The following is a 23,473-nucleotide window of genomic DNA, read 5'->3' on the forward strand; positions in this document are numbered from 1 at the left end:
AGCAGGATCATGAAAATGACCTCAAAGAAATGCTCATTGGTGCAGAAGGATGCAGGGATTTAGTGCTTCCCCCAGATAACCTACCAAATGAAGAGCAAGAGCACCAAAAGGATCTCAGCTAAGTGAATGGAGGTGGAAAATTCAGCGATGTTGCTGGCCTCGGGGTCTGCCAGTTATCCATTATACAAGTACAAAGGTTCATCAGATGCCCTAGTGATTTTTATGTTAGCTTATGCGAGAGGCAAACAATGACAAGGATTGAGCCTAAAGCTACATGTGATCTGGTTCTCTGTAGTGAATGCCAAACTGGGAAAGGCAGGAGGAACTTAATGTTTAGCCTGAGGAAGAGTATTACTGTATGGACATATACAGTCACCACAATGGAAATAGTGACAACTTTGGCCTACATTCACTCAAATATTACCTCTAATTTTCAACAGCAAACATTTTCCAAGTTTTGGTTTATCTTGGTCAAGATTAAAATAGGGCAGATTAAAATAGCACACATCTAAAATGTCAAATAGGACTTAATTATGTTATGGTCCCTTATATGAAGTTATATTTGAGTCATGCTGGTACTTTTTTCTAGTAAAGATGGCTGAGCTCTTACAGATTTCTCGCTGGCAGAGTCTTCAAACATGCGCTCCAATGGCTTTCTCACTGGCTCCATCCCATCAACGAAGACCTGCAGCCATACAGAGAACAGGTCATTGCAATTGCATCCAAATATATCACAAACAAGAGCAGTTATAACATCTACTAGAAGACAGTCCTTAGAAACATTTATCCATCATGCAAACCTGCTTTATGTTTTTGTCGAGCATTTGTATTGCATATTAAAACCAACATGTTCATAAAAGGTTGAGTGGACATGGAGCATCACCAAAATCTAATTCTTTAGCTAAAGTTCAATATATAACCTTTTTTTGGCTATGCCTCTAATCTTTTACTATCTTATAGTTTTACCAATGCAAATACTAAAAAATAAAATCAATCACAAGCTTATAGTATGGATGTGTCACTATGGTTACCTGGTTGATTGAAGGATGTCCCTTGGTTTTTCTCTTTGAGGTGGTGTCCAGACCCCAGAGAGATGAGAAACGACTACGACGTTTACTGAAAGTTCGCGGCATGGCCTGGTTCCGCTTCCTGATGCTGCTTTCTGTGCGGGCTGACACCTGTGAAAACATGAATCCAATGCAAATGGTATAAAACATATATATATATATAAAATGTCACATACTGAACACACTCATCCACTCATATCTCAGCGACCCACTACACATTCAAAGAGAAACCACTTTTGGCATTTCTGGGTTAATTCACACATGAACTGCTGGGCTACGAGCAGCTCTGACTCACTGTGTGGTACATAAGTACATACTTTGACAAACATTTATGTAATTTATGTACATACTGTATTTGTGTGGACGTGTGCTTATTTGTCTCCTCACCAATCACTGCTGATGAGACGCACACACTTCAAACACAATAGGTCAAACTGTCTTCAAGACTCTTCTTATATAAGCTGCGTGCATGAGGCCTTATTACTGCCTACTCTATTACCATGTCCATGTTGGCTATGGATAATAACAACCCTGATGAGAAAAAAGAATTGCTGAAGAAAGTAACAAAAACATCAGAGAAGTTCCCCTTTGTCACTGAAGAAAACAGCCCAGTTGAGAGTTGAGAGAGAGGACAGTTATCTTTTGCTAAAGGCAATATGAATTGATTAATTTTAATGTTTTTGTATTTCATTGTAAATTACCAAGTTCTGTCTTTAATCTGTTAATGTATTTAATTTTAATTTAGTTCATTTATATACCAAAGTATACAGTGCCCATTGATAGCAATATTTGACAAATGCAATAATGAAATTAAAAATGTGGGAGAAAAAGGGATTTGTTTGTGAGCTTAGAGGGAAAGAAGATGGAGAAAAACAGTGACGGTGTGAGACATAGAGGAGGAGAGGATGAAGAAAAATAAGGCAGATATGAAGACGGAGAGACTAAAGAGAGACGGAGACAAAGAGAGTGAGGGTGTAGGCAGTAAAAGGAAGGGGGGGGGTCAACAGAGCAGAGTGTGTTAAGCCTGTTTGTGGGAAAGTGCCTCAGGGATGGCAGCTTACTAACAGAGTTCATATTGATCCACCAGTCACACAAAAACACTAACAACCTCTGATGTTGAAAATGTGTGTGTGTGTGTGTGTGTGTGTGTTTGGTGTATCCGATGGCCTGCTTGTAGGAAACTGGCCTTTAGAGATATAATTTGCACCTCTTTCTCTCCACTCTGCTCTTTGTTTCCTGGATGATATTTGGCAGATTGCACAGCCGCATAATACACAACAGCTTATAGATCATTCCATCTATGGTGCAGTTTTATCCTGTACATTCTTGGCTTGTTTAGAGCTATGAACCATGCTCGCATTGTCACCTCGAGCACGGTTCATAGCTCTAAACAAATGGCTTTTAGCTTTTGGGTAAAGCAGTAAAGATCACAGCTTGTGATGAGTATGTTCTGAATGTGTGAGGTGAATACAGTGTGTGCAGATACATAAATCCAAGTGCACATCTCCAGTAGCTTCTGTATACGTACAGGGAGCAAAATATCCATGAAAGAACTAAAACTTGGAATTCTCTGTAGTGAGGAGGAGTTGCGTTTGGTTCTCCTTTATATTTTAAAAGGCTAGTTTTCATTCAGGTAACACATGAGTTTTGGGTTGAAATTAGAATTGAATGCTAAAAAGCCATATCATTGATTTTCAACCTTATTTCCTCTGATTCACGGCTAAGAAAAGTATTTTTAGAGAGTCAAATTGATTTCACATGGAGTAAATACAAATGAAAAAAAGTTACAGCACACAATCAGGGTCAAATCTACAATTAAAAGAATGGAGCTGTGATGCAGACGCTTAATAGAGACCAATTATGTAACAGCTGCAGTGAGCTTTTGCTGTGTATTGTTTCTGATGAAATCTTTTTAATGAAGGCTTCAAAACTTCTTCAGAGATAACCCAAATAAACAACCAATGCCAATATGAACAAAAGGACAATTATGTATGATACTTATGAAAGTATATTAACTTTCAAATATGTTTTGTAACCCAGAGCTGTGCTTCAGCACACTTTTGTTCTGGCTTTTAAAAAGTAAATGACAGATACTTTAACAAGTAAATGACCCATTTTTGGCTGCAAAATTTGGGTAGTATTTTGGTACTGACTTTTGTTGATTTATTCTGAGAATCAGCTACACAAGATTGTTAGACTTTCCCCAAAAAGACTAACATAGCAGCTACAGTGCAAAGCTAATATAGGGATGTTCACCATTTAGCCTTTTCCATTCTGCTTGCTCCTAATTGACCATAGTTAAGTTTGAGTGTGTTTTAACCTCAGGGTACATGCAGTGTCTTTAGTTTGCAGATTTGTCGGGCAAGCAGAAATTCTTTCAGTGGGCGTATGTGACAAGATGCTCACTCTAACAGCCAGATAAACACACCCACTCTACAAGCTGGGCTGATATTAAAGGTCAGCGCTGGGATCCTCTCACGCAATGCTCACTGCAACATGTACAGACATGTGAGACAGAATTGGAGTTTTGGATTAAGGAGCTCTGATTAGGTTTGAGAGTCAAATTACAGGTAGTGAGGGAGACAGTTAGAATGAATAGTCACACATGAGTACTAAACAACGAGTGTTCATAAATGAGTGAGTGGGACGTTTTTCGTACCAGTGCATGGAAGGAGGAGACAGAGAAGATGCCCAGTCGTCCCATGGCCAGCTTGGTGGGACGCGATGCGAAGCCCAGCAGGCGTTTGGGGTTGGGGGGTTCACCGCCTTGCAGACTGGCCAGGTAGCACCGGCAGCGAAACAGATCCATGTAAAACTTCTCCAAGTTCTGCTCCCACAAGAAGATCTAAAAGAGGGAAAGATGAGTTGAAAGTGAAAAGGGATGGTTTGTGATTATGTAAGATAAGCAAACTTTGCTGATTAGATCCAGATTTATCCTTGGAGTTGCTCCCGATTTGGCCACGGATGGAATTTTTAAATAGTAATATTAAAATATGCATAACACATCAACCTTTGTTAGATGGTTATTTGGTAATTTCAGGAGGAGTGAGATGTGGGAGGGCTGAAGCCCCTGTGGAGAGGTATTACTCACCAACACAACCCCCACCAGTCCCTGACCTGCTGTGCTATGTGAAATGTATCACAGGGTGGGCCGTGGGAGGTGGAACACAGTTACACACACACTCACACACACACTCGCAATGAAACACAACCCAGGCTTAATTTGCACTGGTTCCTACCTTCACCTATTTGTTACGGGACTTAATACAACTGCTCTTTCTTTAAGTCTTTAATTAAACGTAGATCCCAGGCCTGTCTGTTTATGTAAACTCGTTTTGTAGATTAATGTGAAAAGTCAGAAAATGTTGTAATCAGCCACTCAATTTAAGGCTTCTTCACTCTTTTGATCCCACAATTTAGTTAATGTGCCTTTATAGTAGGCAATCAAAATCCTAGTGGGTTCTCAGAAATGGGACATGTTCTGCATGGTTGAGATTAACCACTTCCTGGTGCTTTTTTTATGTAATATTGTTTTCTTTTATTGACTATCAACCATGTGCCACACACATACAAAGACACAGCGTCTTGCTCCCACAAGGAGTCCTATTGTTTGAGAGCACATTCTTAAGCTCTATTGCAATGTGTACATGCTATGCTGCTTTGACATTCATCAGCAACTCCAGACTTGCATGGAGTAAGAATAAAGCCACACGCGATGTTCCACTGAAAGTGAAAAAAATCGGATCCTAAGAAAATGCTTTGAAATTCCAGTTGTTAATCATTTCAAAACAGCTATTAAATATGGAAGTATTAGAAAGAGATTTCAGGCTCACCTGCCGACTAATAGCATGCATTGCATGTGTTTCAACATGTGTTATGAATATTCTGCATCCTGCTGCATTTGAATGTGTTTATAAATGAGCACCGGTCGGAATATTTGAACACATCTGTTGTTGCAAGTACTCCTTAAGAACATTTTGTCTGGATGAAGGCATGCAGTAAATGTGATTTAGTGCTGAGATGTCAGTGTGTGAGTTTGAAGGTACAAAGATGTGCATCTGTGAAGTGCCTTAGGTGTTTTCACTCAACTCAACTGGAGGTTAAAGGCACTCCGTTGGGTTCTCAACACATGAGATCACAAACCTGGTTCATATCAGCATCACATGGACATAAAGTATGACTAATTTACAGTATGCAAATATATAACGGCTCTTTCACACTGAGAATAATTCATCTATTGTTGACCATGCCTTTTATTACTGTGAGAAAACAGGCTTTTATCTGTTTGAATACTTTCAGAGTTCCTGACTCATAACTCCTCTCTGCCTCCTTCTGTCCCTGCTTCGTACCTGCTCCAGAATGGTCTTCCTCTTCTTGGCGTCGGTGACGGTGGACAGCTGCATGTCTCCCATCTTCTTCATCTTCTCATCCATGTCGATCTTCTGTTCCAGTTTACGGATCTCGGTTCGCAGCAGTCGCACTGTGTCCTCCCTGTGGTGCTGCCGAGCCAGAGCAGCGGCGCACGCAGAGTGGATCGCCGTGATCCAGTTCTCCAGTTCTGTCTGGCCGGACGTCTGACAGGAGAGAAAATAAGGGAACAAATAATTGTTGACATTTCTGAAGAAAAGGAAGTAAAAAAAAATCAAGAAATTGACAGCTAAAAGAATATGAGACTGAGTCCTTTTATTAGCCTCTGCCAGAAGGTGGTCACAATAATCTCATCATCATCTTATTACTTATCTTCCCTTTGATTGATTGAATGTCACTGTGGACAGCTGCCATGCATATAAATAGACACATTTTAATATTACACAATGGTCACTGTGGTGGATCACTGTCACAGTATGACAGTGTGGCCTTTAAACATGTCAGACATAAAACAAACACATGGACACTGTACACTGTACTGTCTTATCTAACACACATGGCTAAATGTCATGTACTTGTGTGTCACACACACACACACACACACACACACACACACACACACACACACACACACACACACACACACACACACACACACACACACACACACACACACAAACACAAAGACTACCCAAGAGAAATTAAGTCTCTTCTTACTCCCATCCATCTCTGTCACTCTTGGTGATCTGTCACTTCATATAGTTCCAAAAATGTATGAAATAACTGAAAAAGTGTGGACCCACGTTATAATTTTGAATTAGAAATACAACTGTTGTTTCAGCTAAACTGTATGTTAAAATAAGACTTCCCTTTCCAAAAAGGTGCACTTTTAACTGATAATTGATAATGTAGATAATAGTGTCTCTCTCACCTGGAAGAGGAAAGCATCTCCCACTGAGTTACTGAGGCAGAAGACAAAGTCTTTCTTGGGGTGTTCAGGTACGGCCTGGACAATGCTGTTCTCCACCCACAATGCATGTTTGGGAACGCTGTTATGGTCGATCCCGGAACGACCGTCTGACTCATACAGGAAAAGAGTACAGCCTTGAAGAACGCAGAAAAAAAAGACAGAGAGAAAAAGAAAGTCAGTAAATGTTCATCATGATGTTCTCTTAAGTACTGTATTTGCCATTTTATTTTGATATTATGATCTAAAGTGTATGAAAAATACCTCATAATCTGCAAAATAAATAAAAAATTGCGTCCCTTTTATACTAATACTGTATTTAATACTTCATTCATCATCATCATAAGCAAAATAATAATCAAAATAATCAAAATCATGGGAACTCGTATAACACGAGGTCAGGAGGAATACTATGAGACAGTCTGATTTATTTATTCTTAGTGGGTTGGATATGAGGACAGGAGGCAGGCAGAGTTGCGGTCACAGATGCTGTATTTTATGCATTTCACAAGGACGAGAAAAAGATTGGATTTGACACGGATGCCACCGTAAAATTAAATTGTGATGAGGCCAGGGGGAGGAAATGTAAGGCTACACAGAACAGAGTGAGAGAAGACAGCAGAGGTGACAACCATGGACTGTGTAAAAGATAGATGTGATTTCAGTCTAACAGGAGAAAGAGATCAAAAAGGCTGCGGTCAGGATAAGATGTTTATCTGAGTGGCTTAATGGCTGCACGACTTTGTTGAAACTCAAACAAAGTTAAAAATCCAAAGAAACTTTAAACATAAAGTAGGCGGGTCTATGCTCACCTTTCAAAGAGACCCAGTAGTGTTTCCACTTGCGTCTTGTTGCAGGTTCGACTTTCTTGTTTTTCTTATGAACCAAGAAGTTCTTAACAGCCAGAGCTCCTGCTTTCCTGACTGTGCCTTGTGCACAGCCAATCAGAGCGTCCGATGGATACGCACCACTGAGTGTGCAGCTGCTCTGCTCGTCACTCACAGCGGAGCCAGCCTCCTCTGTGCAGTCCCGGCCCTGATGTGTCTGAAGAGAGAGAGATGGGAAAATTGAATAATAACCTTTACCTGTAATAAAAAATAAACCAAGACACACATATAAAAGTAACCAACCCAGGCCTGATTGTCCAGCTCCTTCCGGAAATTCTCATACACTCCTCCCCTGCCTCCCTCGCCGGCTCGTCCTTCCCCTCCTCCTGCACTGCTGCTCCCGCTGTCGCTCCCGTTGAAAACGCTGCTCTCAGTAGCGGAGTATACCGAGAAAGAGGCCGACATGGCCTTACAGCGCCGTGACACCAGCTCTCCGTCCCCGTCGATCTCCGTGGTGACGCCATCAATGCCACTGTCGCCATACTCACTTCCCTCGCCCAAAACACCCGAGATGTCCTATGAGACAGAAAAACAAGGTAGAAACATAACTAACTTTATTATTTACTTATTAATTTACACAGATACTAATACATTACATAGTCAAAATACACACAACAACAAAACACATATCACCACATAGCTGAGGCCACACAAAGGACTTCTGGGTTTATGTTTGTGTGTGTGTGCCTTAGTGCATCAGAATGTGTGTTTGTGCACAAAATGTATTTATGGATTTCAGCTAAAAGAAAGCTTTTCACTTTGAGTTTCTCTGTGCTTTCACACTTTTCTTTCACCAGACTGAGTCTCCCTCTCTTTCTTTTTGTTTTGCTGTGTTGTCGGTCTATTTATATCCGGTCTAAAGAACCCCTAAGCCTGGCTAGATGAATTTATAATAAGCACTTAGTGTGCTCTGTTATCCAAGGGTGCTTGGGGGTTCTGGGAATGAGTTGAAAGAAAAGCCTAGTTTGCTTTTGTAGTACTTCCTTCTTATTTGGCAATTTTTTTAATCAATGACACATGGAAATTACCGATAGCACATGAACATTATTATTCTACAGTAGTTTTGCTTCCTCTTTTATCCTCTGGGTTAATCTGCATTTGTAACATCGTAAAAAAGCTTCTAAATTATGATCATATTATCTCTGTTAGCATATTTATAAGTGTTAGGACAGTGTGTATGGTTAGTGAACGGGGCATGAAAGATATTATGCTTTAATGCTTTCATTTCTAGAGGGGGAATGGAAATCAGGCCAGTGTTGGACAAGTAGCCACACAGAAACTTTCTATCTGACTCCTTGTAATCCCTTTCCCTGCTACACAAATATACACAGTAAACTTGGATGTACATCCTTGCACACAAACTACTGCACAGCATGAACACACACAGGAAACGTCTCTGGTTGTCAACAAAATGTTAATTGCTGTCCTCTGTCATGTCTGTGAACCCCCCGAACTTCCTGGAAACTACTGGTAAACAATGTCCTCTATCATTCTATGTTTAGGCATCTGTATTTCAGAAAGGAGACAGAAGAGACAGGATACCACAGAAAAGTACAGAAAAAAGACTTAACCTGATTAATGTTTTCGCCTGCTTTGCATATTTATTCATACATTCATAACCTATAATCTTACCTGAGTAGTTTGTGCACGCCGTCCCTGGAAAGCAGGGCATGGTGCAGCAGGGATTCCGAGTCCTGCCAAGCCCTCTGACAGGCAGTGGGAGCGTCGGCAGGGGAGCGTGAATGCTCCATACCCGCCACCATCCTCTTCGGTAGGAGACATCAGCCCCTCCCCCCCTTCATCACACTGGGTTTCTCTCCGATTTTTAGCGTAACGGCTCCTCTGCCCCCTGAGGCCGGGACTCTGCTGGCTGCACAGATGGTCCAGAGACGATGCCCTTTCAGCTGAGCCTGGAACATACACAGGTGGTTATTGCAGGTCAGTGTGTGAATTTGTGTGTGCGTGTGTGTGTGTGTGCGTCATTGTGGGAGCAAGGGGAGGTTAATGTATTCTGATTACTGTCAGTTACTTTCAAATTACTTTGCCACATTTGATGTATAAATTAACCTTTTCCATTCGTGTCTGCATCCTTCTGTGAATCAGTATGATTTTTGTGAGTGAGCTTGAACCTGTGTGTGTGTGTGTGCTTGTGCAGCAAGCCCATCCATTATCTTGAGCTAGCTGACAACCTGGGGGCAGCGCTTAGACACTCATCACCAGCTACCTCCTGCTGTAGCCCTGAACACCATGAGCTCCTGGCCAGCCCCGGTAAAGCTAACAACCCTATGATCAACTTAACTACTGCAACTGATGAGGGGCAGTTGGTGCTCAATCAGTCGCTACTCTGTGAGTGTCTTTGCGCAATTCCTCCAACCCCCCCCCTCATCACCTGTAAAATGAATCAAATCAAGCGAACACCCCTGCACACACGCACAGATAGACGTACATATCAACCTTTTCCTCAGCTATCACTCACCATTCTTTTGAAAAAATATACCAGAAACTTTAATATCTGCTGCATCTACTCATGATAAGAAATGTTATTTTTACTTCTATTGACAATGACAATGGTTGTCTTTGTAACTATGAAAGATATGCCTCTGAATGACTGTGTGTGTTTACCAACCCCACCTGCATTGCCTCTGGGGCGTGTGAACTGCTCCTCCTCCTCTTCTTCTCCTCCATCTATCATCTCCTCAGTGCTGGTCAGATGCTCCTGGCTCAGGTCGGACAGAGAGAACTCCAGGCTGTCTTCTCTCCACATGTCCGCTGACTTGGACCTCTTCTTTTTAAAACTCCCTCCCTCCCGTGGACCCTCAGTCATTCGCTGGAGGTACCTTTCCTCACCAACGACGTCTCCCTCCTCCTCCCCCTCCCCCCCCCATGGAGTCCTCTCCTCCAGCTTGAGCAACAGTGTCCGCCTCTGAGGTCTCGGGAGTCGGCGTGGCCAACGGGTCGTCGTCTTGTTGATAGGACTCCGGCCTCATTGTCATAGCGACGCGCTGTGTCCAGTGAGGGTTGATGCCAAACTCTCCGAATGCATCTGTGCCGTTAAAAGGTTCCAGTCCGTTCTCCGCCAAGGATTGTGGGATGCTGGGGGTGCTGGAGGACCGAGTCGAAGCATCAGAGTTTCTGTGTTCCTGTTTCACTGAAGAAGAGTGGCGGGAGCGGCGGGTGACTGGCTGCTTGCTGGGGATGCGGAGTGACCGGGACGTGTGCTTGCGGGAGAGATGTCCCGTCGCATCGCCGTAGAAACCACTGTCCCCATTCTGACTTTCTACATTTCCCATGATTCAACTGTAGATTAAGGATGAAACACATTCTTTAAGTTTGTATATATAAGTGGATTTCTTTCTATCATTTAAAGCAGTGGTTCTCAAATGGGGGTACGTGTACCCCTGGGGGTACATGAAGGCACTCCAGGGGGTACTTGAGATTTTTAAAGAATATATTTAAAATTAGCATCCATTCAAAAATCCTTTCAAAATAGTTATTTAATAAATATTCAATAAAATATAAGTGTAAGTTCATGAACTGAATTCAATGCCACAATGCAATCTTCAGTGTTGACAGTTTAATAAATCAGACACTGATGGCACAGCGCTGTGTATTCCATCTTTTTTTCAACCAAAAATTCTTTGCGCTGGTTAGGGGGTACTTGGCTGAAAAAATATTTCACAGGGGGTACATCACTGAAAAAAGGTTGAGAACCACTGATTTAAAGATATGTACTTTTAAATCATTACTAAATTGTAGGCTTTGTCCTCTAATGGCATTGGCACGTTTACGCAGAAAACCAGGTCAATCTCTGTGCTGGATGAGTGAGTAACATTTGATGGTCCATTAACTAATGCTGATATGTCAGAGGTATCCAGGATCTCTTTAAATGGCTTGTTGAGATCAGCTGTCAGGCAGACGACATCAAGGATCAGGTATCCATAATGGAGGTGGAGGTTCCCTTGCCAGTTATGGGCTACGTAAACTGACCTGAATATTTGGTAATTTGCTTAGCTTAACACACTTCAGTGGGGTAGCACAGGGACACAAAGTTAATTAAAAATTGATTTAGAGCATAAACACATCTAATCTTTCATACAGAGGCTTCCTGGGGGTTTTCTGCTGTTGTCCGATCCAATGTTATTTTTTAAATTGCAATTTAATTTAAGTTGTGTAAATATAAATTTTGATGAACTGAATTCTTTGAAACTTTACTGCGCACTGCAGCAGAATGAATGTCTATTGGCTTGTTTGATATAAGGATGGATCGCCTGATACTTTCTGCAGCACTTCTCCCACTCAGTGGTGTTAAAATTATTCATTAGCAATATTCCCTAAAGAGTTAAATCTGTTTTTAACTGCTGATGGTAAAGTTATTCCAGCATCCTGCATCGCCTCATGCTCTCTGTTATATAAGCACATGAAGCTGCTGAGTCAAATGCTGTCAGATCAGTTGGTCCTCCGTGAGTCACACATCATCAAACCCACACCATCAGGTTCTCAGTGTGGGCTCAAACTGCAGAGAGCAACGAACAAAATCTCTTCTAACAAGTATAAAATCTATAACAAATCATTTAATCTTGTATTAAGGACAAAAACCTCTAAGAATCATTCTTTTCAGTTAAGTTAGTAAAACTAAAGTAGCAAAGTAGAAGCATTAAAATATACTGGATTTAACAGTTCTATACAAAATCTAATTACTGTTGTATTGCTGTGCTTTTTCACAGTTATAAGATAAGATAAGATAATCCTTTATTAGTCCCGCAGCGGGACCAAGGTTTACAAACTGTGGTTACCTGTGGTTGAGCAGCCGCATCATCAATTGCTCCACATCAGCGCGCTGTCATCTCTCACCGACCGCACGATCTTCCACACATTCTCAAACGGCGGTGTCAGATTGCCCTGAGAGGAACAAGAAGGGAGAGAGGTGTTTCAGTGGAGCTCTCACAGCTTCAAAGTGACCTGATGTGTCAAACGCACACAGAGGAGGAGAAGGAAGACGAGAAGGGGAAGGTAGTTCTAAAACTATTGCAATGCATCTGCCAGGTACAGCACATAAAGCAGGTGAAGCAAAGTTGAAAGGAAAGCTGTGAAGCACACTAGAGAGGAGGTCTACAGGATAAGAGACAGCGTGCAGGATGAAAGACAATAAAGGACACTGTGGTCAGTAAGCCTGGAGTTAAGATAATGCGGTGAGGAAAGTAAGACCAAGAAACACAAATTTAAATACACACATAAACAAACTCATAGATCATCAGAAACAAAGAGCGGAGTCATTGTCTGAGCCTGAGGGGGAGAAAAAATATCCCAAACAACTGCAATTTCTTTAAACTCCACCCTGAAACTCGTTGCCAACCTGAAACCATACAGGCATGTACAGGCCTGTGCACAAATCATTTTGGGATAACACCCCGTGTTTCCCTGCAGACAAAGAGATGTGCATGCGCACACACACACATGCACACTGTTGGTAAAATGACAGAACATGAAAGCGGCTATGGAGAATGATTTTCTGCTTAAGACTCAATTAAATGATCTTCTCCAACATGACCTAATTGTCCCGAATAACAGCCCTGAGCTGCTTAGAGTAGACCATTATTTCCATAATGTGCTATGTATAGTGTGAAGGTATGCAAGCACAATCATTGTGTGTAGTTTTGCACATATTTTCAGTTCATAAATATATTTTGAAAATGTAGATTTATATGTAGAACGAGGCAGATATAACTGATGATATTTCTCAGTTGGCTGGCATTCGGAGGCTGGGTGACTGGCTGCTGATCTCAATGCTGCAAAATTATATTGTCGGATTTATTTTTGTTCTAATAAGCGTATAAGCAGGGAAAAAACAAAGAAAATGAGGGAGAGAAATACAGCCTTTATCAATTGCAAAGCAGATGTCAATCAGCACAGGGTGTCTTTAGATCCTTCACATCTGGTGAGTGATTTCAGAATGCAAACAAAGCATGTGTTCCCTTAGCTCTACAGTGCTGGACTGAGTATACTAATCCTTGTTACTTTTACTACATTTTTGCCGACAGCTGCTGCTTTTAATGTTGTTAACAATAAGATAACGTACCGTCAATTTGTTTATTCTCTAGGGCAGAAACACAATAAATCAACCGTGTTACAGTTCCGGGAAAATATACAGAAATGAGAGTTCTGAAAAGGAGAATTGGACAGGACAAAAAGAGAAGGGAAGGCCAAGTACATAGAAAACATACACAGTGTTTTGTTCACCTGGTCAAATTGCAACATGCCAGCATGTGTGTTCATGTATTCAAAACTTAACTGCAGCACATTTCTCCTCAGCTGTGGGAAGCAGTTACATAAGCTTAACTTGACCCTGATACTTCTCCTCCTCTTCCTCTCCCTCCACCCTTTATTTCTCATCCCTCCTCCATCCCATCCGGCCTGATGGGACTTATCCCAACCCACATGCTGGCCACCTACCCCCCCAAAACAAACAGAATCACACATATTAAAAATGCGCCCACAATGCATGACAGGTGCTGGATATTTATTTAGGAGCTAGTTCTGCTTTCCTTTTAAATCTGGCATTGGTGTAATTTGTTGACAGTAAGTGCAAACACAGGACTTGATACCTAAAATGTTTTATAGATAGATGGATGATACAGTGGGTGAATGAAAAGCAATATAACTCACTCGTAAAAAAAAAACGCCACCACACAAACAAACAAATATACAGCATTTGCTTTGTAAAACTATTACAAGAATATTTTATTTTACTGCTGATTTACATTGACATTACATTACAGTTGCCAAGCCACAAAGTTCATTTTTACGTCTATCTGTCTGAGTCTGAGTTCAGTGTGACACACACACACACACACACACACACACACACACACACACACACACACACACACACACACACACACACACACACACACACACACACACACACACACACACACACAGGCCAAACAAACAAAACAATCCTGTCCGACACAACGCATGGGAAATCAAAACGCTGTATTTCCTCTGGCGGTGTACAGTCTTAAATGTTTAGTCTCTTCGTTTTTCCTCTCCCCGTGCCCTGCAGCAAAGCACAGAAGTGGGAGAAGGGTAACAAGGAGAGGAAGGGGCTCATGCTAAACCCACGTAGAGCTGAGAGGTGAGGCAAGGCTGGAGGTGAAACACATGATGGGGGGGGGGGGGGGGGTGGGGGGGTGTTGATGTTGTGCAACCCAGACGGGAAGGGAGAAAAAACACATATTGGAGGTCCTGTGCTATGAATAGATGGTTGATATTGAAAACTGTGAAAACAGGGGGAGGAAGAAATAAAGACTGAGAACGAGAGAGAGAGGGAGAGATAGATAGAGACAAATTGGGGGGTCCTATTGTTGCCGAGGTTTAAGTGGATAAGTAGACATGTGCTCTGGCTGCCTCTCTTCAGGCTTAATTGAGGGAGCCGAGACAAAAGGGGGAGACATAATTATTCGCTCTCTTTTTCTCAGTCTCTCGTTCTCGCTCTCATTCTCTCAGTATATTAACACATTGAGAGAGCGTATTAATACAATGGACTGTGTAACAGCAGCCAAAGCATTACCAGGCAGACATGCCCCCTCATAGACGAGCACACATACGCACTGAGAGCGGACAAAGAACAATGTTGATTTTAAATAAAACTCCATAATGGTTAAATGTCTTATGCAAAACACAACTATAAATTTTTTTAAAAAGAGTCCATTCACTCCATTTTAAACTCTGTATTTGATTTTTATTTACTGAATGTACCCCAACAGGTTTAAATAGCACATCTACTGTTTTCCAAGCACAGTAGAAGTTCTTCTGGTTGAGTATATTGGACACAAAATCAGATAGAGACAGAGACACGGATCAGCATCTCGCTGGGACTGAATATGCCACTTAACTACGCTGTCGGAGATATCTCTGTACTGGAGCTGTCATACTCCTATTGCCAGATTGCCACAGTTGCGTTAGGAAAGATGCTCAACAGCTATGTGCTCTCACGTCCATCACCTAACACGTGAACACACACACACACACACACACACACACACACACACACACACACACACACACACACACACACACACACACACACACACACACACACACACACAAGCTGGTATATTTCTGCAGCAAACAATAGAGTAAAATAGTACAAAGGCAGACATGCTTCCAGTCACACACACCTGCACAATCCCAAGAGAAATGTGAGCAGGTTTTCCGACTCACACTCACACACACACATGCTCTCGCGCTCTTTGGAAAAATACCAAAGGCCTGTCAGAACAGCCATGGAGCAGGCACACCCTACTCCCCCCCCGCCAATCTTTTCATCTCTGCACCTGTCTCACAGCTCCACCCTACATGACACACAGCTCAGCTTTCCAGTTTCGCACCACACATGACGTGGATGTGCGCTACTGTACTGCACCGTACCGTGATTGAAGCCAAACAAAACCTGTCCCATTGCTTTTATAAGCCTGTCATTGTCTAGACCACATGGAGTGGCTGCTGAAATCAGACTTTAAATTATGACATAGACGAGCACATCAATTACGTCCCCGAAAGATAAAAAAAACATCATAAATGCACTTGCTTTTAAAATATTCTTCGACTTAAGATTTAATGGCTGCTAGAATGTGTGTAACCCTACTACGAACTGTGGTCTATAGCAACAATAAATTACCTGTTGCAAATACATTTCTCTAACATGTGAGCAGGGTCCCAACCATAAAAAAAAGCAAGTCCTCTCCAGTTTAAAAAGGGCTTCAATAATATTAACTTTCAACTTCTTTTATTTGATATTTATAGTTTCTTATTATCAATGAACAACTATTGATGACACTCCCACAGTCTCTTTTGACATGAAGATTCTTGGGGGACCCTAGTACCATAGTAACATAGACACCCCAATAAATGATTCAAAGACAAAAGTCCAACCCTAAAAGAGACATTAAAGGAAGCAGCAGTAGTCTAGACACTGGTGTAACCAGAGAAGCTCTGACTGATCTCCCTGACCTTTAACTGCACCCTTGGACCACGACCACCCCACCCAACCCCTCCATCAAGCATTAAATCACATGATGCAGCCGTTGGACCCACCCTTCCCTTAAGACTTTCACGCACCTTTTACATTCCTCAAATGGTTACCATACCCCTTACCTCAGGGCAGGGAATAAAGTCGCTGAGGTTAACCCTCTCTCCGGGGGGTAAACAAAGGAATTTCCCTGATGGAGCAAACCTCATTCCAAGCAAGTCAAAATAGAATACCATGGGAATCTGGGAGCCATTTTTATCAGAGAGCCTCCATGCTCCTCTATTTTGCATACACACCTGCACACCCCTGCAGAAAAACACACAGACACACCTGCAGCATGCATGCATGTACATCTGGCTTCCTTGTTGTTGTTGTTGTTGTTGTTGTTTATGCCACGCAAACCTGCTATGAAAGATAACAAACACACTGTGAATAACATGCAAATCAGGATTGGGTGCAGGCTCAGTGGTCCAAACAAATAAGGATCGTATTTGTGAGTGCCTGTCCGGGCGTGTGTGCCTTGTTCATAGTTGAAGAGGAACTATATGTATCCGACGTCGAGATAACGGTCAGATTTGCTCGGAAAATATTCTATTGTGGAGATGGGAGCTCACACTCCACTGCACTCCCACAGTCCCTCTGAGGCGGGACTGTCTCAGACATCACTGGGAGAATTCCCTGGAAGAGGGAGATTAGCTTCTTATTCATCCTTTCGGGATCTGACAAGACACGCGCCACATCCCCCCTCTCTCAGCTTAAACACACACATGCACATACACAAACAGCTTGCCTGCAAGCATTGAGTCTTGGCTGCTGCTTAAATCAAACACTAATTTTTTTCTTTTTTACTAGTGAGAGAAAAATTATAATTCCTTCCTGTAGAGCGCTTTCATTTTGAGGCCACAGAGGAGGGCAGAGCATTAAAATGACAGAACAAAGTGGAGAGGGAGAAAAAATGAGACGATTGCTATTCATTTACTATGTTTCCCCCCCCCATCTGTCATCTCCTTACAGAGAAGTAGTGGAAGAAAAGAGACAATAATTGGGATTGCGATGATAGTGGTTGTAAAACAAATTCACTGCTAATTCATCTTTTTTTGAAAAGAGCAAGAAACCAAGCTCAACTAAATAAAAATATAGATGACAGTTAAAAAACAGGAGGAAATACATTCTTATACAGCGCAGTTTATCATCTGCAAAATGACACATACAATGGATTATAGATTTTGGGTCAGTGTCTGTGTGACATCTGAGGATCAAGTGGAGAAGATAAAGGGCAGTGGAATTCAGTGTCAGCCAATTCACTCCACTTTACTCCTCAAGTGTCACTAACTTCATTAAATACGCTCCTCCGTCTTTCTAGCAGCTTACACTGTACGCTCCTTAACTCAGATTTCAGAGCGTCTCTGCAGCACGGTGCAGTCAGGGATTACCATATTTTAAAGAAAATCCTCCTTCCACAAGTCCTGCATTGAGTGTGAGCCCAGGGAGAATCAATGAGTATGTGTGTGGAGCTTTTGACGCTACACTCTGTAGCTGTTGCTGCTGCTGCTGCTGCTGCTGCTGCTGCTGCTGAGTGCTAACTCAGCGATCCGTGAGACCCTGTATGAATTCAAAGACAGGAAACCCCATAGATTTAAACCTCCCATTATGATCTTTAAAGATGTATATTTTACTGTGAGGCCATTTACACTGGATGATCAGAGTGCTCTATTCTCCCGCTTGTTCTGAGATGAAGGAGGAGATCAAGGCGCGTAAGCCTAAATTAAATCCATGCTGGACTTCTGTTGCAGGTTACCATGCCACTTGAAATCCTTTTGTTTTTAAGAGTACATTAATCAGCAAGCAGCAGGTTGCATGACAAATGGCGAACTATCATTTTCTTTTTGTTAAATCATTATATATCATCATCGTCTTATTGCTAGTCCTCAATCAACGCTCCCTGGTTCTTCCTAATGAAATAGTGATTGCACAGACAATCGCCACCCAGTCGTCAAAACCAATCAACTGAATATTCATGTGGTGATTTGCTGCTCCAAATATGTGAGCGGCAGTACAAGAAGTGTTGTTTAATTATCCAGGAGGAGCGGGACGAAACATTGACTGTGCTCCAGATTCAGCCGGTAACCGTAGAAACCCTGCGGGGCAAGACGCAGCCTGGGGGAGGAGCGGCTGGGAGTGGGGAAATAAGATAGAGTAAGCCGTTAGAAAAAGAATAAGAGTACTATGAGGATGTGGCAGCGTATTTGAATAGGCTTGATGGCAAAATAAACTACAGGACACAGGCACATTTTTAGACCCCCTATATTTGTAAGACTTAACTAGGGTTTTACTAAACAACAGATGGCAGCCAGTGTCATCTGTAGCCAAAATTAGTGTGGTTTCCCCCTGTCAATGTCAATCCTTTCTTTATTAAAAAACATTAATACATTATAGGCATTCCCTTTATATTTGATCAGGTCAAAACTAAACAAAACATCCCAGCAAATTTATCACTAACTTATTAATAAATTATATACTTTTTTGACTCTCAAATCAATCTGTTGTGTTTCTTAAATAATCTGTTTTACACACTGGAATCCTGCGCTGTTAGTGCAACCAGATTTTTCTTTTCTTTTACTTTATCGTGATGTGTGCAAACTATCCTGTCTTTCTGTATTATCTGAGTCACGCTGAGACAAATTCCTCTCAGCTTGGTTGACATGGCAATGAAGTAATGAAGTGGGACAAGACACACTTCTGTAAAGAGCTGTTAAGCCTGAAATAATTGAGCAGTGCTATGGCTTGTTGCACTATCTTGCTATTTTCCACATTAAGGGTCTAATACTTTAATTATTATTAATAGTATTGATTTCATCTTTTAGTTTAAAAAGTGCAGTTTAAAATCCATTCAAAGTTTACATTCCTTCCTGTGAAGGAGTACACCAATTACATTTATTGGAGTAATTGGTTTGAATTTAAACATACTTAATTTTGGCACCATATATTGTCAGACACGGACAGACACTCGCAGACAAACACAGACAGGTGTGAATGGAGTCAAATTGGCGGGTAATACTCCCTATTCCGCTCTGTGCAGGCTGAAAGGACAGTGAAATAACAGGGTGGGTGAGTGAGCGAGGGAGAGAGGGATAAGAGGGTTTTAGGCAAAGGTAGACTGATTGAGGTGCGAGGTTGAGACAGGGGGATAGGATGAGAGAAGCTAGAGGGTCTGGAAAAAAATGATGGTGTTGAAGGGGTAAGAGGCTGTTAGAGCTGGTGGAATTGAGTGTCGGGCCACAGGTAGAAAGATGAATGATGTGTGCCGAGGTGGAAGGAGACATGAGAGGTAAAGAGCTGGAGTGGTGCTGATAGGTCCTGAGGGGTTGATAGAGATGGATTATGTGTCAGTTCAAAGTAGGGCACATGTGAACAGGCCCGATTTGTTGTCAGTAACAATGTGACTGGGGTAAGACTATCTAAAGAGGTTTATTGACGAGGTTATTGTGAATGTAAGTTTTTGTTTATGTGTGTTAGTGTGACAAGATCGTCTGTGAGAAAGAGAGAGATAGCGTGATTGTGGTTTAATTGCTGCAACAATGCAATATGCAGGTATCAGCTTACTCTGGAATAATGAAATTGTTAGAGTAATGCAAAGACAATGTTATCACTTCATTAATTAAGATTTCTGCTGAGGCTCTGCAAATCCTTCGTGATTACTTCACTACCAGGGAGCAAGAGCGAGGCTTCAGCCTGACCACACAAGTATAGGTATAGGGAGGGAAGAAAAAGTGGAGAGGGTACTGTGGGGTAAGAAAGAGGAGAAAGGAAATGAAAGATTAAGGGTGAGGAAAGAGTAGAGGAGACACCATGACAGTGTAAACCTGACAGAGGCGAGTAAGCAGGTAGTGTAAAGAAAGAAGTTAGCGGCAGAGGAACGGGCAACACAGAGGTGTGCCGCACTGAGAGGGGGAGGGGGATAGTGGGATGTGGAAGGGGAAGTTATCTTAGAGGATCCCTGCACCTGGGTCAACAGCAGCGCTTGCAAACAAAGCATCCCATTGAGGAAGAGACAGGAGACAATGCACTGCGGTGAGGGATGTGGGTAAGAAATGTTCGGCAAGAATGTGACAGACAAACAGCAGCTCATTATGTTGTGTCTCTGCCTCTCAGACCAACAGAGGACAGAGACCACCACAATAATACAGTCTGGTTACACTGATGGGGGGGTTAAGATAAGGTAAGATTCATTTCAAACTTTATGAAGAATGCTAAAAAGGTTTCTACTTGCACAAAAAATAAAGCTTACAATAATAACTAAACTAAAATCTACAACTATAGTAGTAGCCAATGTCTGCACTTCAAAAATCTATACTTACATTAAAATCAAGCATGCAGAATGTACACATTTGCTAACTGTACTTATCACATGGTCATGTTTTTTTTGTCTGCTGTTCACCAAGCAAAAAGCAACCCTTCCTCTTGCTACCTACTTCTTCATTTGTGCATCGCACACAAACATGACAGTAAGGTGTGACAGATTCAGAGAATAAGAGTGAACCAACACCCAGACTGTTGCATCAGGGTTCTGCATATTTCAATGACAACAAATTGCTTCAGCACCTTTAGCAAACAATTGGTCAAGTTTCGCACTCAGAGATTAAGCTAGTCTAGACTAAAACTAAACTCAGTGGAGATTAAGGCTGGAAAGCAAGTCCCTGTGTATATCCCTTGTGTATCAACAGACACACGCAGCACAGTATTGTAGTATTAAATACTTCTGCTGCATAGCAGAACCATAATAACACAAACCAGTGTTGTAAAGTGAAAGAGTAGAAACAAGATATGGAAACAAGTTCCACCCTGTGATTTTGTGTCACATTACCATATGACCTTCAGGTTGTGATCAACATAAAGTCATTTCCAGGAAGAAAAACCTTAATTTCCCTTTTTTCAAAGCAGTGTTTTGCGGAAACTGCTACTTATCAGGTTAGGAGTTATTCATTTTGCATCGTAACAAACGTAAGCCATTGTGGGTATACTTCAGTCAATATAAAAGGTTGGTAAACTGTAATGAAGTCCCCTCGGATTTTAGCCAGTGTTTGAAAGATGATGGCAAAAAAAACTAAATCATCAAAAACTATCATTGAGACAAGGACGTCAACAACATGTCAGCGATGCGGCGTCTCTTCTGTGGATGGGCTTGGATCTAGGTCAATGGGTCCATTTCCTGGGAGTTGAGCTCTTGTGCGGACTTGAGCTGGGGGTTATTGTTTGGGCTCTGAGTGGCTACGGTGAATAGAGCCTCCCCTCTCAGTGCATTAGTGACCTGTATAAGCTCCACACGACTCACTGACATCTGAGTGCAGGCCTGAGGGGAGAGGACAAAGGCAATCTGACCACACATGCACACACACTCACGTGTCTTAAAAACCAACGCACCAGGAGACAAAAACAAAAACACACAGTCTAATAGAAACCTTATAGAGCACTCACCACAGGGTTTTTATCCTAAAAGAAACCCAATCCAAATAACAAAAAGAAAAATCCATGCAGCTCTGCCCGTAAGCCTTCATCCTTGCTCTTGTCAACTCCCCACACACACACACACACACACACACACACACACACACACACACACACACACACACACACACACACACACACACACACACACACACACACACACACACACACACACACACACATATTCAGACATCTTCACATGCATATTTGCACATGCACACACTTACAAATGCACATACAGGCTTTTGAGACCGCCTTGTACAATCCCACTGCATCACTTCCAGGTCAACAGGCAGGAACGTGAAGTGTGACTATGTGATGAGCACTGAGTTGCTGGTCAGCACTCTCTTTATGTAACTAATGTAATGTGGGGGGGTTTAAGAAAGCAGGAGGAGAGAAGAGACAAAGGCAAAGTGGCTTGTTTCCTCTGCTTTAATTACACAGTCGTGGACGTAAACTTGGACGGAAACACTGTCAGAAAGGGGGGGGCGTAAAGATTTCCAAGCAGATAAAAAAAAAGGAAATCCTAGGAAGGCTAAATCTCCCAAGTGCAAACAAAGCATAAAGACTATCTTTGAAGACACTCTTCGCACTGCCACAGTAATTCCTCCTTTAAATCCGTACTCAGCACTTCACACACAAATGTGTTTCCACTCTCTCACTCTCTCTTACACCAGCTTCCTGTTCAGGTAACATTGTTTCAATGTATGGACTTAAAATTTTACTTCTTTGGCATGACACATATCAGCTTGTGTGAACCGCACACGTCCTTTATTTGCCCATTGCTCAGTAAAATAAAGTATACATTTTCACCTTCTCCTGCTGTTCCTCTGATATGGAGGCACCCTAGAACAATATACAGATCTAACCTTCTGTATATCAAATAAGATGTAGATGCGTGCACATACACACAGACACATGCATTTACACATCATCAGTAGGCAGCCAGGGCTGATGTGTGGGCTGGAACGCAACACTGATCAGAGATAATGGGCTGACATGACAGGGATGGCAACGCTGTCGCACCAAGAGAGGAAGGAAGGAGGGATGAGATAGCAAGAGAGACAAAGAAAATAAAGAGAGCAAGAAAGAGAAAAGAAAAAAGGGAGGGAGCAAAGGAAGGAAGGAAGGAAGTAACTCCCAATTCATCAATAGACACAGAACAGACAAAAGATGGGAAATGAGTGAACATGCCAGCTCATGTCAGCTCTGAGACACCCCTCCCCCGTCTGAACCCTCTCCACAAATTACAGGCATCCCCTTCTGCTTCTCCCACTCCCTTTGCATCTTTTCCCCCCTTCTTCTCATCAGGGGGTTGGTGTTGAGGCGTCTAGCACAACACAAAAGTTCTTCACCTGATGTTTCCCACTCCCCCACTAACAACGCTTGTTGTCCTGCTCAACCAGACGAGTGACATTACTAACGGACGCACATAAGCAAACACGTCAGCGTGACATAATGTTCACACCGTCTCATTCAGCCTCTCTTGTCATGCACAATTACTCAGATTCTCAAAAGGTTGTGCAAAATACCAGGGAATAAAGACACACATATATGTAAAACCCCAGTGGTTTCCAGCATATTTGACTTGTGTGCCTTTTATATTAAACAAGTCTCATCATCATCACCAATAGCAAGTTTATTTTCC

At 42.1% G+C, this 23,473-nt stretch overlaps 1 protein-coding gene across 1 annotated transcript in view; it reads right to left on the reverse strand.

The window, feature by feature from the left end:
* LOC129113538 (rho guanine nucleotide exchange factor TIAM1-like) overlaps nucleotides 1–23,473 on the reverse strand; it is a 52,649-nt gene that overhangs the window by 25,368 nt on the left and 3,808 nt on the right. The window contains 11 exon segments of the mRNA XM_054625894.1: nucleotides 611–685; nucleotides 1,032–1,178; nucleotides 3,727–3,912; nucleotides 5,417–5,641; nucleotides 6,367–6,539; nucleotides 7,215–7,446; nucleotides 7,533–7,805; nucleotides 8,922–9,199; nucleotides 9,921–10,152; nucleotides 10,154–10,586; nucleotides 12,083–12,188. Coding sequence (XP_054481869.1) covers nucleotides 611–685; nucleotides 1,032–1,178; nucleotides 3,727–3,912; nucleotides 5,417–5,641; nucleotides 6,367–6,539; nucleotides 7,215–7,446; nucleotides 7,533–7,805; nucleotides 8,922–9,199; nucleotides 9,921–10,152; nucleotides 10,154–10,579 — 2,247 coding nt within the window. The 5' untranslated portion in view covers nucleotides 10,580–10,586; nucleotides 12,083–12,188.

Source organism: Anoplopoma fimbria, chromosome 24 (assembly GCF_027596085.1).
Source record: "Anoplopoma fimbria isolate UVic2021 breed Golden Eagle Sablefish chromosome 24, Afim_UVic_2022, whole genome shotgun sequence".
NCBI classification, from domain to species: Eukaryota; Metazoa; Chordata; class Actinopteri; order Perciformes; family Anoplopomatidae; genus Anoplopoma; species Anoplopoma fimbria.